This window comes from Talpa europaea, assembly GCF_964194135.1.
Source record: "Talpa europaea genome assembly, chromosome: 9".
Lineage (NCBI taxonomy): Eukaryota > Metazoa > Chordata > Mammalia > Eulipotyphla > Talpidae > Talpa > Talpa europaea.
The window spans coordinates 55,792,039-55,804,133 of NC_140076.1; the positions used below are offsets into that span (position 1 = coordinate 55,792,039).

The 12,095-nt window shown below is 36.0% G+C and overlaps 1 protein-coding gene across 1 annotated transcript in view; it reads right to left on the reverse strand.

Annotated features, from left to right (window-relative positions):
- Positions 1-9,544, reverse strand: part of IL23R (interleukin 23 receptor) — a gene marked incomplete at both ends in the record, with an annotated part of 55,545 nt that extends 46,001 nt beyond the window's left edge. Inside the window, 2 exons of the mRNA XM_084242774.1 lie at positions 6,764-7,060; positions 9,475-9,544. Coding sequence (XP_084098900.1) covers positions 6,764-7,060; positions 9,475-9,544 — 367 coding nt within the window. The remainder of the gene's footprint in view (positions 1-6,763; positions 7,061-9,474) is intronic.
- Positions 9,545-12,095: the final 2,551 nt, after the last annotated feature.

Below are 12,095 nucleotides of genomic sequence, written 5' to 3' on the forward strand. Positions count from 1 at the left end.
AAAATGGGCAGAAGAGCTAAAAAGAAACTTCTCTGAAGAGGAAATGCAAATGGCCAACAGGCATATGAAAAAATGTTCAACATCACTTGTCATCAGGGAAATGCAAAGCAAAACTACCATGAGATACCATCTTACACCAGTGAGAATGGCACATATTAAAAAAACTAGCAACAACAAATGTTGGCGAGGGTGTGGAGAAAAAGGAACTCTCCTGCACTGCTGGTGGGAGTGCAAACTGGTCCAACCACTGTGGAAAGCTGTGTGGAGATTTCTGGACCTACTAAACATAGAGCTTCCATATGATCCAGCAATTCCACTCCTAGGTATTTACCCAAAGGACACAGAAACATCAATTCCAAAGAACACCTGCACCCCTATGTTTATAGCAGCACTATTTACAATAGCTAAGCTTTGGAAACAGCCCAAATGCCCAAAAATAGATGACTGGATCAAGAAGATGTGGTACATATACCCCATGGAATATTACTCAGCATTCAAAAAAGATAAACACATGCAATTTGCAGCAACATGGATGGCGCCGGAAGGGATCATGCTCAGCGAAATAAGCCAGAAAGAAAAAGAAAAATACCGGATGGTCTCACTCATAGCAGGAATCTAGAAAACTTAAATAAGGGACCAGGAAAATGAATAACTATAAGAAAGTGAAAATCAAAATCAACAAAAAACTATGAACCAGAGACACTTTTGGGGGGGTCGGGGGCGGGAGGGGAGGGATTGGGTCAAAATGGGGGGGGTTGCAATTGTATGGGGAATATAAAAATAAAATTTATTATTTAAAAAAAAAAGTTTTGGATATTCACAGAATCTCTCTTTCTCCTTTTCTCCACCCACTCCCCTCAGTTCTTCCTTAGAGTGGCCATGTTTGGAGAACATCCTATTATGGAGAATATTGTTTTATGGAGTTTTGTCTGTTAGCATCTTTCCCTTTAGGGAAATATATTTCCCCTATTCCCTCATCTCATCCCACTTCATCCCCACCTCAAGGACTGGCAGTCACTATACTTCACACAGAAGTGTGCCCTTGAGCAAGGCTGACTAACTGGAGTATATCCCTTGGGAATGAACAGGTAACTCAAGATAAACTAATCAGAATTTTCCAAGGAACTTTTTCTGGAGTCATCATGAAAAAAGGAGTTTCCTTCTTCCTGAAATTGCTGTCTGGGAAACATGTGAGCTGTGAGTTTCTGGTGGCCATCTTACTGTCATAGTGAAACAGTCTAATTAAGAATGAAGCCAACACAGGGGAAAACAAAACCCAAGAAATGGGAAGAGATGAAAGCGTTCTGAAGACACTGTTTGAGCCCTTGAGGACTCTGAAGTCTATGAAGCCCTAGCAGTTATAGAACAACATCTGGAATTTTCAGTTTCATCATCTTATAATAAGTTACTAAGATCAAGATTTAAAAAAAATATGGAAACATTGAGTGTTGATCATATGTACGCTTTTTAGGTATCACTTTCTCAGCTTGTCCCTACATATGCAATAGTTCCTGGGAAACTAGACTCTTTAGAGAATAACCAGACAAATGGAATAATGGAGACTCATAAAGAATAAAAGTATAGACATTTATGCACCTGAAGTTATACCCAAAGATTTATCTTAGATGCAAATATACTTTTGCACTCACCTACAAATCATTTACCGAGAATATTACATGCAAAATAAGAAATAAATATATTTAAAGATAAATACATAAAATGCAAATTGAAACAATAATAGATATAATTTAGATCTATCAAGTTGGCAAGGGTTTTGAAATACGTTAATCTGCTGTATTGGAATGAATTTAGAGAAGTCCTCTAAAACTCTGCTAGTAGAAAGGCAAATTGGTAAACCGTATGGAGAATACTTGACATATCAGTCCTTGAAAGTGGAAGTAATATCTTACAACCCAGCAATTTTGTACCTAGGAATGTTTCCTTAATAAAATGTTTATTGATATACAAAAATATTTGACTAAAAGGATGTCCTCAAAGCATTGTTCATAATAATGAAAAACTTGGAAACAAACCTGATACCCTAATGTAAGGTTAAATAAACTATAATACACTCTTAAAATACATCTCAAAACTAAGTTGTAAAAGACAATTTAAATATCTGACCTGAAGATGATTTAAATATCTGGCCTCCAAATATATTTAATTGATTAAGTAATCACCATACAATAAAGTGAGAAAGGTGGGTTACAAAATAATATAGTATAATAGTTGTTATTTGAGTCAGACTGAGAGAGGGAGAGAGAAAGTAGGATGAGAAGGGGAGGAAGGGAGAAAAGTTGGAGTAGAAGGAGAGGAAGAGAGTGAAAGAGAGAAACTTATTAAAGACATTTCAAATTATTACAGAGCATTCTGTTAGTGATGAGATGATAGGATTATAGAGATGATGGATATTTCTTTTTTGCTTGTCTAAAGTTTTAAATAGTACTACAATGAATGAATATAATTTGATTTTACAATTAAAAAACTATGTTCATGCAGTAAGAACACACTAATGTACTCTAAAACATTTTGGTGGGTTGTAGCATTGAGTTGCCAGAGGGAAATGGGCTTCTGTAGGGTAAAAGAAATCTGGAAGATTTACTTTAGTCTGAAAGAAGGTAAATATGGGAACATAAATTTAAGTTATTTTGGATATTGATTTAGTTATGGGCCCTCGCTGCTTACAGTGATTTGTGCTATTTATCTCCTCCTGTGATTTCAGATAGAGTATCTTTGGTTTGACCATCATAAAAGTTAACTGTCAATCTCACTTTATGCTATTTCATAGCATCCTGCATGAAGTGAATGCTGGTGTTTAATTAACTTTGCAAAAAGTCAACACATTAATAAACACAATTGTTAACGTGACACTCTGTAAAGATGGGAATGTAAGCATGGTTATGAGAGTAAGACTGGATTGTTGTTAGGTCTCATTGCAAGGTTATTCAATATCCAAGAATAAAAACTTCCTTTACAGATATTAAATTCTAGGGTATACCCTGAAATATACAAGAATGAGATTAAATTTTTACTCTTTCCTACCAACCCTATCCTTCCACTATTATTGGTGCACTCATTTATGACAGACCAGGTATTTTGTTTATTCAGAGTTCAGCCCAAGGGTCATTTTCTACTGACTGATTCTTAAAAACAGAATCTGTGATTTTCTCTGTGAGTTTCCAACATTTAATGCATTTTTGGTGCATAGCATCCACTCAGTAAAGTTGACTTTATGAGATAATTGACCTGATTAATGAATGATAATAAGAAGAATGAAAATGAAGTGATGTGTAATGCAAAGCAATTCCATATCCAAGAGGTGCACAGGCTGTCCTAATTATGCCTAGCAGCAATGCTGAAGAGGAATATTTGGAGGACTTTTAATGAATAATAAGTCTGCTTCTATTACAGTAAGTAGATATCAAAGGTGATTAAAATTTAAGTCAAATATATGTAACTTTTTAAATAAAGGATTAAATGGGAACATGACTTTTCATGTATGGTTTATTTTAATTTGGCATTTTTATTTTTTTTTATTTTTTTAATTTTTTTTTCTTTTTTTTTTTGCTGCAGTGGCTGCGGATAGCTTCATAGTGTGGTGCTTAACACCTTGCGCCACCAGAGAGGCCCCCAAATTATTCTCTTTGCTTCTCAAGTATGGAGGCTTACCCTAGAGTGCTTGCACTTGTTATTAAGATCCAGCTGCTTAAGCTCTGGATAGGGAAAGCATTTACTTGTCTCTGTTTTGACCCTGGGTGGGGATAAGGCAGATAATTCTTTAAAAAAAAAAAGATTTATTTATTTATGCATACAAGAACTGGGGTGTAGGCCAGAGGTCTGGAGTGAGAGGATTCACCAGAGAGAGAGTGGGGAGCAGAACAGGCAGATACACTGAAATGCACTGCTGAGAGGAGCAGCAGGCAAGACAGTGGCTGCGGATAGCTTCACAGTGCTGCAACTTAACCCCTTGCGCCAGCAGGAGGCCCAAGGCAAATATTTCATATATCACAGCTTCCGGCTGCATAATTTGGCATTTTTAAATGAATAAAGACAACATATCATGTTTTATTACATGATTGATATGACTCTGATAGAACAAGCTTCCCATAATAGGTGTGCATTTAGTCACAGACAGGAGTCTAAGAAGTGTTTAAGATTATGACTAAAATTAGAATTGTGATAGTGGTTTATACTTCATAAATTGCTCATGAAAGTAGCCTTTAAATATATTTGGATATCTTTCCAGGAAAAGTAATAACTCATTTATCTTATTTCTGTCTTCTATACTTTAGCTCCAGTCTAAGAAATTACACATACTCATTTTGTCCAAAACAGTGATAAGTTGATAGAGTAAAGCCCACAGGACAAATATCCTGTGATCAAAGTGATCCAGTGAAAGCAATGTGATTTTGCAAGTACCACAAAACTTGTATTTTTGTTTGTTTTTTTTTACCCACTTAAATAGGGAGTTTTGTTGCTAAGAATGCAGAGTCCAAGAACATATTCCACTTGAATCCAGGGGGCTGGTAAATTTTTAGCTGTCAGTTATGATTTCACACTAAAACTTAGAGGTCTGTTAAGTAGTTACAGCTTACAGAGGAAGTAAATGGAAAGAGTGATGTTCTTCCGCTAAGCAGTGATCAGAAGATACTATAAGTGTTATTTACATGTTGTCGTAAAAGAGAGCAAAAGTCATTCCCTCCCTGTAAGTACTGCCTGGTGGTTGTTCGGAAGGAGAGACCCACAGCCAGTATTGTGAGAGCCGGTGCAATTAACCAATCACCCTAACTGCTGCCTCGGGGCCAGATTACTTTTGCCTCGTATTTTCTTTTGACTTGAATTAAACACTAACCTTTCCCCGTAACTCTGAAATTTGCTTATTTGCCCCAAAGAAACTACTTATTTTATCAACACCCCCCTCTCTACCCTCACAGGATAAATAGTAAAGCATTTAAGCAAATGGGTTGTTTATGTTTCCTGAGGATGTGGATGGGCTAAGGAGTTTTCATAACCCAAATAAATGTCTGCTTGTGGTTTCAATACCCACAATTTAGGGCAACTTTAACAAGTTATCAGTTTAAGGCATAGTTTGCAAACTTATTTCTCTGATTCCAAAACATAATACTTTCTTTCCTCAATTTACCTCTACCACCTCCTATAGCTCTTCTTGTTTCTGAAAATCATGCAACATCAGGTGCTCTGATTTAAGTAGGACAAAGGCCTAAGTTTAGCAGGAAGCCTCCTACTTTCAGGCAACCACTCTAGGAGCCGGGTGGTAGCGGGCAGGTGACCCCTGCTAACTGAGAACTGGAAGTGAGAAAAAAGAACTCTGATTTGAATGTCATCGTTTGGAGGAAGGGAACATGAAAATGGTCCAGATGCCACAAGGAATGAATCTGTGATTGTAGGGTAAGGTAAAAAATCAGGCTTTTCTGCCCTCCCGCCATCAGGATAGATGAGGGAACCCTGTGATCCTGAATGCATGCCTGATGGCGGGCACCTGAAGTGGGTACACCTGGGCTAAGACTGTGCTTTTTAAGGGCGGTGTCACGGGGACGCCAGTAGAAGCCGAAAGAGAAGCCCGAAGCAGAAGCAGAGAACGCCAGAGAGCCCAGATAGAGTGAAGATTTGCTGGGGGCTGGGAGGACTGCCAGCCTCCCGGCCCTCCAGCACCCCTGCCTGCTGTATGCCTGGTGAACCCCAATAAAAAACCTGCAAAAAAACCACTGAGGACTCTGCCTCCTTTACCCGGTCTGCATGGGATCAGGAAACCTGCACCGTGTCTATTCCTGCCCTTACAGTGATAAAATATGTCAAATTTATTGATTTATCCCTCGTAATATTAGAATCAAGAAGTAAGTATATAATTATCCAGATCAGCCTATATTGCTATAATAACAAACATCTTCAGAATACTATGAACACAAATTGAGTTTAGCATGTCTTTTTACGGCTAACCTCATTAACCTTAAACCTTCATTAACCATATTATTTTTCAGTTACAGTAACAAATGTAGTCACTCACAACTGAGGCAGTGGGATTAGGGCCAAACGATTATCAGAATCTCTTCATGTTTTATCAAAATGATGCATTTTTTTAAGGATTTAGGCACATTGGTGTTGTATTTTAAAATTCCTAATATATTTAAAAAATAAAATATTGAAATTTGGTCCTTGCCATAGTTGGTAAAATTGGCCTTATTTTACAGACATGAAATTGAGGCTCAGATTGGTTAATTAACTTGCTCAAGGTTACATATCTGGTTTTAAAAGGTGCATCAGGAATATAAAGCTATTTGTGCAAATGATTTTTCTCTCTAAGCTTAGCCTCAAAATTTCTCAGTGGTATCTGCTGCACGTATGCTTTGTTTTGCCAGGCTAGTGTTGAAAATTTTCTTTTGAGGGTATTGACAAAATTGAAAATTTTGTAGAGTTCACATTAAAAATTCATATTTTTGTGTTCTTTTGAAGAATCAAAAGCTCAAGGAATACTGGACCATTATAAATGCTCAAGGTTAGTGGTGACAACTCCCAGTAGACCACTTTTGTGTTTTCCTCTCTGCACAGATTCCACCAGTTTCCTTAATACGTGTATTTCACCAACTTGGTACCAGGAAACACACGAGTTTGTAGTTCCTATATTAAACTAATATAAAAAGAAGTGGGCTTTATCAGTTTGCTTCTATTTTTAGACAAGATTGGTACTTACCAGTTGATTGTTAAACTAACTTTCATTTGGGTTTCTATGTACCCCAATACTTACATCCAGAAGAAATGTCTATTCCACATATCAGTGTTTCTTGAAAATATCCAGGACATTCAGCAGTGCAGTACATAGAGGCATGTGGTTCCACAAAGTTGTTATACAAAAGTTGAGCTGTTGTTTCATTAATTCTTGTGATCTGAAATCTTTGTTTGATGCCATTTTTATAAAAATTAAGTGTTCTTGGTTGGCAGTTTTTTATCACTGCTTGGCAATATATGGAGATATTCATCCCCATCTTAAAAATTGTGGCTGGTTCTACCCATATGTGACCTGAACAGTTTATATTTGTAAGTCCTGGAAACAGATAGATAAAACAATAAATTTCATGTAAACACTAAAACGAGAGATTCAGAAGAATATGCTATTAGTTTTAAATTTTATTCTTTTAATTTATTTCCATTGGAAAAAGATTTTAGAATGCTATCTTTTGATGAATTTATTTCATGTTGATTTTAACATGCTGTCTGTTGATTTTCAGCAGCATGACATAAGACTTGCTTCTCTGTCTAAACCTTCTCTATCTAAAAAGCAAAGACAATTAGGTCTCGTCTCCTATTTTTAAATGAGAACTGAAACATTTGGAGGATACACCAGTTTTTCAAAGGCAAGATTAGAAATAATACTTGGCACTGAAGAATAAAAATCCCAATCTCTAGTATAATCATACATTCTCTTGTCGATAAAAGCTACATTTATCAGAAAGTTTTGAGTTTAATGACTAAAATCATATTAGTGGCAAAAATCATTGCTTGATAAACACTTAGAATTAATCACTAAATTAATAACCTGGGAAAATATTCAGAATATATTTTTAAGTTAAAAAGCAAATTGCAAAACAACATTTCATAAAGGCTTAGTGTTACCAACAAATGGGTGAATTAAAGAGAAATGCATTAAAGTATTAGCAGTGATAATTTCTGTGTGTGAGAGTATTTTTTCTTTCTTATTTTATATGTTTTTAAAGCTATGTGTGAATATATTACTTTATAACCAACAATAATGTAAAGTTATTTTCATAATCTCAAATCACAATGCAATGAAATCTTAATGAAATTTAATTAATGTCAAGGAAAACATACTGAAGGCTCTGTCTAATTTATTATAGACTTTTTCTGATAATACCTGTATTAAAATATCTTAAAACCTAATCAAAATAGTGGTTATTAGAGGTGTATATTTGATTTTAAAAGGTCCTTATCTTTGAAATACAAAACTTAAATAATTAACTTGTTTTATAATAGAAATGTAATTGAATATTTTAATGTGGAAGTGGTGATAAAAATAATTCCGTCATTATCAAAAGGGTATTAAAGTGAAAAGCTTGAAAAGGGAATTCTAGGAAAGCATCTGGCTGTTTTAAATAAATTGAGAGAACTACATCCATCACGGAAGAATTGTGAGTAGTGTTTGAGGATGTATAAAAAATATCAAGAATGTCAGAAGACTTAAGATTTGGAAAAATGCTCTGGTTTTCAAAAAAAGATAAAGGAAACTCTCAACCACTAAGCTTCAAAATATTCAAGAATAAATTACAAGAAAAAAGTCAGTAATTTTTCATTGACTTCATCAGCGACTAGTAAAAATTATAGATTATGTTAGAAATAAGTCATAAATATGTTAATTTCTCTTTAATAGGACTTTAGTCAGAGGAATGTTAAGCATAGTATGTTTTTATTTCTGCAAAGCCATTGAAAGGGATGATGACATAATATTTTAATAGAAAACTTGAGAAAATAGAGTCTGGATGATGTTAAAAATATATCAGATTGAGCAATATTATTAACCAATAATATATAAAATAATTTCTACTGGACAGCTGATGGTCTTAATACCACATCATGGGGCTCATCTTATTTCTCTCCGTTTTATATTAATCACTTGAATGTAGGAAAAGAAGTCCTTATCATTTACATTTATCAACTGATAAATGTAAGAAGTTGGTATCTTGTCTTAAATTTGTTGGTCTGATTCTGGAAGTGTCTTCTATGCTGCTGCACAGGTTACCTCTGGTTCTCTAACATAATTATGCCCCAACTTATAGAAGATGGTTTTGCTTTTGTCACTATTCTGAGTAACTTGTACCACCTGCAAATCTTCCTTCAAGATCTAGAAGCTTGCCCTGGAGTCCCTGTCACCTGTCCAAAACCCTATTGTCTTCAATAGAAATTCCCAAATGCCAATGACCACCCTGCCTAATAGATGCTATCCCTGGATTCCTCAAAGCTGCTGATATATCTGTTTCTATCAGCAGACATTTGTTATGAATTATAAGATGGGGATAATAATAGCACATACTACTACTGTACCAAGTTGCTGTGAGGAATAAAATACTTAGCATAGTGCCCAATGCATATTTACCATCATCAAGCATCTTATGAGAACGAATTACACCCAATTGTTTGATGGACTATTATATAAAAATAACAATGGTCCAAAGATAGAACATGTGCACTCAAATTAATAAGCTCCTTCATGGAAATGTTCATATATGTTAGAGATTTGTCTATTAGGGATGTTTGAGAAAGGCATCCTGTGTTAGGAGGGAGATTGGACTTTTTAATTTCATTCTATATCATTTTTGTGTACATGTAATTTCTCCCAATCGAATAATTTTTACTCTTCAGAGATTTTAATAGAATCTCTTGAAAATAATGAACACTCAATATTTTGTGGAATAAAGATAGAGAGAGATACTTAAAATACTATACCTCCATGACACCAATTGAAGAATATATAAAATGCTATTACCACATCCCATTGAATTGGGACTGGACTCATGCCTGAAAACAGGAAAAAACTTTTGGTCCCCTCTGGAAAAAATTATGAAAAATATTTAATTGTTATCTTTTGATAAAATAGCAATAAAATAACAAAACATTAATTACTGCTTTCCTTAAGTTATTTTTTATTAAGAAACGTTGATTAGGGGCCTCCCTGGTGGCGCAGGCGGTTGAGCACCGCACTATGAAGCTGTCCACAGCCTCTGCAGTGCGGGCTCGACCCCCACCGGCCAGCGAGAATCCCACATGGCACAGCAGACCTTCCCTGTCTTGCCTACTGCTCCCCTCAGCAGTGTATTTCATCAGTCTGCCTGTTCTGTTCCCTGCTCTGTCTCTGGTGAATCCTCTCAACCTCCTGCACATCTGGCTTGTACCCCGGCTCTTGTATAAATAAATAAATCTTTTTTTTTTAAAAAAAAAAAAAACAACTTTGATTAGGAAGAAAAAAGAAGGGAAGGGAAAAAAGAAGGAAGTGAGGAAGGAAAATAATACACCAGCCAGGAAGGAAGCAGCATGGCTGGTGTATAATACACATGAAGGAGTAAAGCCAAGGAATGGGATTTTATACTCTCAAAAATCACTATGAATTACCGTAGTAGGATATTTTGCTTTTGGATACAGTTCCTCCTAATCTAGTATTCTCATCAGAAAACTCTTTTTCTCTAACTCCTGATGATGAATTCTTTTTTTTTGTTTTTTTTTTTTTTAAAGATTTATTTATTTATGCATACAAGAGCTGGGGTGCAGGCCAGATTTGCCGGGGTGGAGGGTGTGTGTGAGAGGATTCACCAGAGGCAGAGTGGGGAACAGAACAGGCAGACTGACTGAAATACACTGCTGAGGGGAGCAGCGGGGAGACAGGAGAGGTCTGCTGCACCATGTGGATATCTCCCTAGCTGGCCAGGGATCAAACTCATGCTGCAGAGACTGCAGACAGCTTCATAGTGTGGTGCTTAATTAACCCTTGTGCCACCAGGGAGGCCCCCGATGATGAATTCTTTTTTTGACCAGCTTTGTGTACTTAGAAATACATCTTTGATGAGCAAAATTTGGAAACAAGTGAACGATTTCAGAACATTCAAAGGAAAAACATTCAAAACGAAAATAGATGAAGTTTGACAAAGGCATATGTGCTATTGCCAGTTAAACTTTTGTTTGTAGAGAGCTCAATTGAGAGTCATCAAATTGCATAAAGTATCTGATAACATTTAAAAAATGTGGGTCCAGGCCTCCCCGGTGGCGCAGCATTTGAGCGCTGGGCTGCGAAGCTCTGCAGCGCCGGTTCGATCCCCGGCTGCCGGGTGAGGGTCCCACATGGCATGCAGACCTCTCCTGCCACCCTCTGCTCCCCTCAGCAGTGTACTTCATCACTCTGCCTGTTCTGCTATCCGCTCTGGCTCTGGTGAATTCTCTCACCCTCCCAACCCGCGCTTCTGACTGTACCCAGTGCTTGTATAAATAAATAAATAAATCTTTAAAAAAATAAAAAATAAAAAACGTGGGTCCCCATGATTTATGAATATAGGAATCCCTCTCATAATCTGTTGGCAACAGTAGGTCTTCTCCTTATAATAGGCAAAACAGGTCCTAATATATTCCTAGTTAGAAGTTAACTACTCACCTAATAGAACATATGCGGTTATTTAAAGTGATGTGACTTCAGACAATATTATATATAGATTTATCTTTCATCAGTTATCACTATATGAAATATCACATAAACTTATGAGAGAAAATAACTAGGAACATATATTTCCAAAAGAAACTATAGCTGTTTTCAGTATTTGAATGATCATTGTATTTTTACCTTCCAACTTGTTTGAAGCACATAATTTCACTTCAGAGCCAGGCTGCTGTCCTTGTCCCCTGCATCATGTCTTCTTTCTCAGCTCCTTGCCTGTCAACGATCACTTCAGATTTTTAGCAATGAGCCAAAAGGAAATGTCAGCAAAGCTCTGACCTACATTTCAGATTCTTGAAGAGGAACTCAAACTGTTCAACTCAAAATGACTGGCTCTCATGTCACTATTTGGGAAAACCCAGATTACTGAAAGTGAACCACTTTGTCAGTACTTTTTTTCTCAGTGTAATCTGAAATTGCCTCATCCAAGAAGTAGAACACATACACATACACATGCTTTACCTATCAAAAATAGAATGTTAATTTTAATTTGCGACCAACATTGATAATAATTATAAATCTGTCATAAAAAAGTATAAATGCTACTATTGACCATTCATTTGTTTTAACAATCAGTTTTGAACATCTGGCCTGTGCCAGAAATTGTTGTGGACATTAAAGATGTACTGGTAATTAATTATAGAATAGCTCCTTTGTTTAATTGTTTACAGTGATTAAATTATGGATTAGTGGCTTCGAACAATTGTTTACAGATTAGCAGAATTCTTTGAACAAATGAAAAATTCCAGCTCTTTGGTTGATTTGTAGTAGGTATCACCAAGATCCCTTCCTGACATGTCTTTTCTTCCTGCCATCTCTATTTGTTCTAATGCGTAAGTTTTCACTCAATGTACTTCTTACTGTTGTA